This window comes from Bison bison, unplaced genomic scaffold (genome assembly GCF_000754665.1).
Source record: "Bison bison bison isolate TAMUID 2011002044 unplaced genomic scaffold, Bison_UMD1.0 scf7180017864213, whole genome shotgun sequence".
Classification (NCBI taxonomy): Eukaryota; Metazoa; Chordata; class Mammalia; order Artiodactyla; family Bovidae; genus Bison; species Bison bison.
In genome coordinates, this window is record NW_011494785.1 from 4,846,732 (window position 1) to 4,854,757 (window position 8,026).

Genomic DNA, 8,026 nt, shown 5'->3' on the forward strand with positions numbered 1-8,026 from the left:
ATCTCCACGGCTTGTTAGAAATAGCTCTTTTGTTGTTATAGGATCAATAAGAATATTGATTTTTTTTTCTTCTGCTGGTGAGGGCAAGGAGACTAGGGTTCCTGGTTTATAAGTCTGAAAACCCACATGAGGGATTGACGGGACCACGTGTGGCTTCCTTTTGTGTTTTTAAGATGACTGTCATTGCTAGGTGCAGAGGGAAACGGCAGGCACCCCCAACCCCATCCCTGTTTGGTCTGGGCTCTGCTCTCATCTTGCTTGGCGGGCAGATCCACAGCTCAGCATTTTATTCTATGAGCCAGGGGAGAGCCCTAGAGGGTGGGCTCAGGGGCTGTGGGGGTGAGCAGGAAGTGAGAACTTTGAGAGTATCTGGCCCTGTATGTAAATCAGATTCTACTTTAAGGCCTAAGGGGAATTCTCTTTGAAGGCCTCGTTTGTTTTCCACACACATCGCACATTCGGCCACAGTGGCCTCAACTCTCCTGCACAGAACCCTGCGTCCACCCTGCATACTCGCCCCACTCTCCTAAAGCTGCTCCCATCGCTGAGCGCCCTTCCCCCTCTGGTCACTTGGATCTAAATGCTCAAGGCGGGCAGTCTCAGGCATTCCGCATCTCGAGTGTCGCCTGCATCTGTGCCTCTGTTTCCCTTTGAAGGCAGGAACTCTGTACTAACTCTCCTTCCCAAGCCCTTGGCTCAGGGCCCATCCTCTGGGAGGGCGTGGAGCTCCGGGCCTGCTGCTGCCCCGGCCCGTGCGCTCACCCCGGCCCTCCGGCTGCAGGTCCTTGGCGATGAGCCCGGTGCAGAGACCCGAGATGTTCATCATCGGGGCCCAGCCCGTATGCAGCCAGCTCCCGGGGCTGTCCGCCGGCCAGAGGAAGCTGTGCCAACTCTACCAGGAGCACATGGCCTACATCGGGGAGGGCGCCAGGACGGGCATCAGGGAGTGCCAGCATCAGTTCCGGCAGCGCCGGTGGAACTGCAGCACGGTGGACGACGCCTCCGTCTTTGGGAGAGTCCTGCAGATCGGTGAGCGGGGCGGGCGGGGCCTGCGGGCAAGGAGGGTGTCTCCAGTGGCGGGTGGTCAGCTGGCCCTCAGTTTCCCACCCAGCAGGCAAGGCCTCGAGCTAGGGGTCAGGGTCCGCATTGAGTCTGAGCACGTTGAGAAGCCCACTCACCACCAGTGCCCCAGTTTCAGCTCCAGGGCCTCCTCCGGAGCTGTGGGCAGAGAACACAGAATTGCAGCCCTGACTACCTACGGAGTTTCATCTCTTCCTTTTGGACTCAGGGGGAGAGGCTTTGGGTCAGATTGGCAGTGGCTGTCATTAACCCAACCCAGATCCAGTCCTGGCCTTTTCATTTGAAAGAGAATGTGTGTGAAAGTGGGGGATGGGCAGACTGAAGGAGGAAGATGGGCGCCCACCCGCCACTCCCTGAAGCCCTCAGCCTCCCCCCCACCTGGATTCCCACATTTCCCTCTCCCGCTCCTGGCCCAAGATTCTTTGGCTGCCCCATTGCTTAGATGGAGGTGTGATCTGGGGTCTAATTGTTTTAGGTCCTTTTGAAATGCAGTCCTCCCCTCCCTGGCAAGAAATTGAGAAATCCGGCCCTATTCTACTGGCTCTTATCCCCAGGGCCATAAAAGAAAGGTGTTAGAGCCTCAGGTCCCAGCTCACATTCTCCCAGAACAGCTTCCCCCTAAAGGCGACATTCTGGAGTCCCCCTAGGCTGAGTTTCTGGCAGGCAGTGGGCAGGGCAGCTCAGGCTTCTCTGCCTCCGTTGTCGAGTCCTAGCACCTGGCCCACATGGAGAAAGTGAGGTTGGGGAAGCACACTTGGAACCTTGCTTCTCTTTTGAATATCAGCTTGACGTCTGTGAAAGGAATGCTCAGGAGTTCCTGTAACCCTCCCACTGGGCAACTTTCCCAAAAGAATGGACCTGGGGGTCAGGCGGGGTTCATTCATAGTTTATCCTTGTTCAGTCACTCCGTCGTGTCCGACTCTTTGCGACCCCATCGATTGCAGCACACCAGCCTTCTCTGTCCTTCACTATCTCCTGGAGTTTGCTCAAACTCATGTTCATTGAGCCAGTGATGTCATCAGCTTCTGCATCAGTCCTTCCAATGAATATTCAGAGCTGAGTTCTGTTAGGATTGAGTGGTTTGATCTCCTTGCAGTCCAAGGCACTCTTTATCAGTTCTTCTCAAATAGTCATTTCTTCCTGGTGGGTATCTGGATCAGCCGTTCTCCCTGCCCACTGTATCTCAGGTGAGGAAACTAGAATGGCCCAGGTATGTTGTAGGCCAAAATCTTGGCTTTGTCTGCCTACCAAAGCTGTATAAAAAATACGGAGACAGAGTTTGGAGGAAATAGGAAGGTGGCTTTAATTCTCAGCCGGCAGAGAGGGGAACACAGTAGGCTCATACCTCAAGAATTACGCCCCCACATCAATTTGTCTTCCTCGAAAAAGGTATAGAGAGTGGCACCCCGTAGTCACTGCCAGGGAACTAGTGTTTCTTTGGGACCAAGTGAATGCCTAACATTGGCCAGATTCTGTTCAGTTCATGTAGTTTTGTCACGTCACTTGAAGACCAAAACAGTGAGGCTTTGCTTTAGAGAGGAAGGGGTGTCGGGACCACAGTCTCCGTGGAGTGTGCCAGTTTGCGTGGGGAGGGCTTCCCAGGTGGTACTAGTGATAAAGAACCCGCCTGCCAGTGCCGGAAACACAAAAGACATAAGTTTGGTCCCTGGGTCGGGAAGATACCTGGAGAAGGGAATGGCTACCCACTCCAGCATTCTTGCCTGGAGAAGCCCACTGACAGAGGAGCCTGGCGGGCTGCAGTCCAGGGGGTCGCAAAGAGTTGGACACAAGTGAGTGATTTAGCACGCACGCTTTCACCAGTGAAAGCGGACACCAGTCTCTGTGCCCTGTTCTGTCACAAACGGAACCCTGCTGTTGTCCTTGTTGTCACTGTCCCCTTCTGCACCTTGCCTGCAGGCTTGTGCTGCCTGGGAAGGTGGGCGGAGGCTGGGTTCTCATGGGCCCTCTCCCTATGACTGTTGCGGAACCTCCCCTTAGAGCCACTGCAAGCATCCACCACCAGAGGGCAGCAGAGCGCCCCAGAGGGCACCAGGCCCCTTACCTGGAGGCACCTACCGGGTGGCTGGGCAGCTGTGGGACAGAGGGCGTGATGTTGTCCTGCTGTCTCCCTGTTGGGTGGAGATGCACCATCTCTCAGGAGTTCCATGGCCGCTGGTTTATCAGCCTTTATCCTCTGAATTGTTTCCCACATGGGCTTCCTTGGTGTCTCAGATGGTAAAGAATCTGCCTGCAGTGCAGGAGAACCAGGAGAATCCCGTGGACAGAGGAGCCTGGTGGGCTACGGTCCACACAGGTCGAAAAAAGTCAGACACACCTGAGCAACTACACACACACACAGAGATGTCCCCACACTGCTCCTCCCCTCCGAAGTCCCCAGTTACCTGCTCGCTGAGAGCAGCACGAGGTCCGTTCCGAGGCTCCCCTGAGACTCGCGTGCTGCCCCAGTAGGGCGGGGTTGCCTGCATTCCAGGCCCAGTGATGCTCCAAAACAAAGGAGGCAGAGAGACTGGAAGAGATGCCAGGCGGATTCACCAGAGGGTGATTCACCAGCTACATGGTGGGCTGGGACCCTCAGAGCCCTGGTGTCTGCAGTAAACGCTCAGCTGCAGAAACATTGTTTTTAAAGGCAGTTCTGAGAAAGGTGACTCAGCTCTGCAAAGTGTGTTTACTAAAAAAAAAAGGAAATCAGACATATGTAACTTGGAAAAGAGAAAACATAAAAAGCATATTCGTTGTTTTCAAATACTGAAGGGCTGTCAGATGGAGGAGGGATTAGCTCCAGCAGAGGGAAGTGATAGGAAGTCATCTTTCAGCTTGTTCTGGGAAAGAACATTCTGGTGATTAGTGTCATTTAACACAGACAGACTGGGTGGCCTTGGGAACCCAACATGATTCTCCAAGTGTTAGTGCTAGATGCTTAGTCGTATCCGAACTCTTTGTGACCCCATGGACTATAGCCTGCCAGGCTCCTCTGACCAGGGGATTCTCCAGGCAAGAATACTGGAGTGGGTTGCCATTCCATTTTCTAGGGGATCTTTCCGATCCAGGGATCAGACCCAGGGATCAAACCCAGGTCTCCTGCATTGCAGACAGATTCTTTACCATCTCAATCAGGGAAGGCCCCGATTCTCCAAGGCAGGTTGTAAAAGCAATGCTCCCGACAGACAGAGTGTAGGTCTGGTCCAGCTTCAGATGGTATCTGTCCTGGGATGCCAGGTAGGGTGTCAAGGCCTGTTATAAGAAGATTTCTCAGACATGACTCCCTCAAAGGGGGATCCAGGCCCCCTCCTCCCAAAGAGTTCTTGGCCATCTTACCATCCTGGGCGCTGACACAGTCTGATTCCCTAGACCCATAGATCCTGACTCTGGCCGAAGTTCACAGGGGCTCAAATGTCAGTCCCAACCGCTGGTCCCCGTGTGGCTTCCTGTATCACCTGGCTTTCCTGGTGCTGTTCTACTCCATATCTGACCAGAAGTCGGCCCCTGCTTAAAGGAGCAAAACTGATGTGCCCCGTGTGTTCTGGTGGCAAACTTCACTGTGTCCTGCCTGACCATCCAGAAGTAGGGCCAGGTGGGAGATCACACTGGACGTAGCAGTGACTTCAGACCGCCTGCCTCACCACCTGCCAAGACAAGGTTATGGGATGGCCATCTTTGACCCTGGAGGCTCAGAAGAGGGGGACATGGGGAGCAGAAGAGTCTGCCCAATTAAAAAAATTTTTTTTTAAAAAGGACTTCCTTAGTGATCCAGTGGTTAGGGCTTCATGCTTCCACTGCAGGGGGCACAGGTTTGATCCCTGGTCAGGGAACTAAGATCCTGCGTGCAATGCAGTGCAGCCAAAAAGAAGAAAAAAATTTTTTTTAATTTTCAAAAATGTTAATTTTTTTAATGTTTAAAAATTTTTAATTTTTTTTAATTTTTAAAAAGTTGAAAATTTTATTTAATTTTCAAAAAGAAGATTCTGCCCAGTTTCCTCACGGAAATCAGGACTGAATCTCAGTTCCTTGCTAAGAACACCTTCCCTGTTTCCATGTCTGGGTCCATACAAGTATGATTTATTATTTCTCATAATGATTTTACTGAATATAATGCACATTCCATACAACACAGCATTTTAAAGTGTACAGTTCAGTGTATATTCAGCAGGCTGTACAGCCAGCCAGGATGTTGTTACAGCCCTATGGAGACACCGAGCTCCTGTTCGTGGGCGTGCTCCATGTCTTCTCCCTCCTCCCCAAACCCCAGACAACACTCATCTTTCTGTCTGTATGAAAGTTCATACTGTGGACATTTCATATAAATGGGGCCATACAATATGTAGCCTTTTGTGTCTGTCCAATGCAGGATACCAAATGTGAAGTGCTCACTTCCCGTTAATACCTCAAGGTTCATCCATGCTGTAGCCTGTCCCCAACACCTCAGTACTTTTTATGGCTGAATACTATTTCACTGCACGTACAACCTTCCGTTTACCCATTCGTCTGTGTCATTGATGGCCATTATAGGTTGTTTCCACCTTTTTAGATGATATCAATAATGCTGTGATGAAGATTCAGGTAGAGGTTTTTCTGTGCACACATGTTTCCGTTTACCTTGGTTATAGTCTTAGGTGTTGGGGTTGCTGGGTCACATGGTAATTCTATGTTTAACCTTTTGAGGAGCTGCCAGACTGTTCTCCAAAGCAGCTGCACCATCAAATGTTCCCACCAGCAGCACATGAGGGTTCCAGTTTTTCCATGTCCTCATCAACTTGTTACTAGTTGCCTTTTGGATGATAGCCTTCCTCGCGGGTGTGAAGGGATGTCCTGTGGTTTTGATTTGCATGTCTCTGTTGGCCAAGTATTATTTTTATAAGCATTTTTATTGAAGTAGAGCATACATCCTACGTACGGCCCTTTAAGTGGCTCGCTGTAGCCATGGATTCTTTACAGGAAATGATCTGGACATTTAGAGAGACTGTGCCGAGCGTCTGTGCCCCAGCGCTGTTGGGTTGGAGGCAGTGGGGACCTTGGAGACAGAGGGAAGCTGCTGGGATGATTCTGGTGGTTGTGATCCTGGCTCACTTCTACTCCTGGTCTTGGCTGCTGTTTAGCTAGGGGATGCAGCTGTAGACAGATGTGTGAGTTTACCTAGGTGATGCAACCACAGACAGACAGATGTGTGACTCGTGGAGGGTGAGAAGCAGGTCTGTGAGGGAGAGATGAATGCCAGGTTGGAGTCGCACTCCAGGTCCCATGATCCCTACTCAGTCTCCTTCCAGCTGGTCCACAAACATGTTAATTCCACTGTCTGGTCCATTCAGGCCCGCCTGATAGGAAGGTGCCAGTGCGTAAAGTTATCCAGATGGGATGAGGTGCTGGCTAGGGCTGAAGGGAAACTTGGGTTCTTGGTCCAGGTTCTTTCTAACCCTGGAGCCTCGGCAGTGGGAGATGCCCTGTTCCCGGTGTGGGCCAGGGCGGTGGGGGGGTGTGTGTGTGGGGGAGGGCCTCACCTCTCCCCTTGTCTGTCTGCCCCTCTGTCCGCAGGGAGCCGGGAGACAGCCTTCACCTACGCCGTGAGCGCAGCTGGGGTGGTGAATGCCATCAGCCGTGCCTGCCGTGAGGGCGAGCTGTCCACCTGCGGCTGCAGCCGGGCTGCACGGCCCAAGGACCTGCCCCGGGACTGGCTGTGGGGCGGCTGCGGCGACAACGTGGACTACGGCTACCGCTTCGCCAAGGAGTTCGTGGACGCCCGAGAAAGGGAGAAGAACTTCGCCAAGGGCTCAGAGGAACAGGGCCGCGTGCTCATGAACCTGCAGAACAATGAGGCAGGCCGGAGGGTAAGCGATCCCCGCCACACGCATACCTGGAGGGTGGGCTCTGCCCCCTGTGCACCTGGGCGGCTTGCTGGCCACCGGGACATATGCAGTGACCATGTAATCCCCCTCCCCACAAGCACCCAAACTGTAGACCCCCCAAGCCCATACACACCCAGACGGAGGACCCTACCTACCCCACACACACCTACACCATCGGCTGTACCTGGGTTGTGCTGCCCGCTGCCAGCTGGTCCAGGAAGAGATGAGTCTGACCACTGAGATTCTTGCCTGTGCGTGTGCTTTAACCTGAGTGGAAGTGCAGAAGGTGGCTACCCTTTGAAGGCCCAGGCTCATCAATCTCATATAAGACTCAAGGGCTTCTGAGCCTCAATTTCAGTGGCAAGTAACACGTAGGTTTCGGGAAGCTGGCTTTATCGTATGTGCAGAGCGCCCCAGGTAGCTAGGCTTCCTGAACGGCTGCTGGAGAGCTCTGTGCCCATCCGCTGTACCTGCTCAGGGAGCCCCCAGCCTCCGGGCACACGGCTTGCTCCTCTTTCCCGGGCAGGGTCTGCTCTGTCGGGGCTAGAGGGCTTGCTCAGCTGGAAGCTCTGTCTTTTGCTGGTCAGGTGTCCACTGTGCATCCAGGTCCCCCTGGAGACAGGTGTGAGGCCCGAGTGCTGGGTGGCAGGAGACCCTTCTGCTCCCTGACCTCTCAGGAAAGCACACAGACCTTGCTCCAGGAGAGCTGTCCACACCCAGGTCCATGTCAAACCCAGGTTCGGGGCCTGGCAAGGTTCTTCACGAGACCAAAGATGAGCCAGTGGAAAAAAAAACAGGAACAGCAGTTTCTGGAGGAGAAATAAATTCAGAAATTTAATGTTGGTTCATTGGTGATTCAATAATAGGATATGGATATACTTCTTAAAAAGTGTTTCTATGTTAAATTAAAAAAAATTAACTCATGTTTCATAGGAGCACATGTCAAACAGAGGGACTGGAACCACCTCTCATGTGACTTGGGGTCCCTGGTCTTGGTAGGATGCAGGACCCGCGTGTACACTTAGCACCATCACTATCTGACATCGGGATTAGACTTGGTCATTGCCCAGCATCATCTCTGCAGAGTC

General features: G+C 52.8%; 1 protein-coding gene across 1 annotated transcript in view; it reads left to right on the forward strand.

Annotated features, from left to right (window-relative positions):
* Positions 1-787: 787 nt before the first annotated feature.
* WNT5B (wingless-type MMTV integration site family, member 5B) overlaps positions 788-8,026 on the forward strand; it is a 12,410-nt gene continuing 5,171 nt past the window's right edge. Inside the window, exons 1-2 of the mRNA XM_010845045.1 lie at positions 788-1,029; positions 6,628-6,920. Coding sequence (XP_010843347.1) covers positions 792-1,029; positions 6,628-6,920 — 531 coding nt within the window. The 5' untranslated portion in view covers positions 788-791. The remainder of the gene's footprint in view (positions 1,030-6,627; positions 6,921-8,026) is intronic.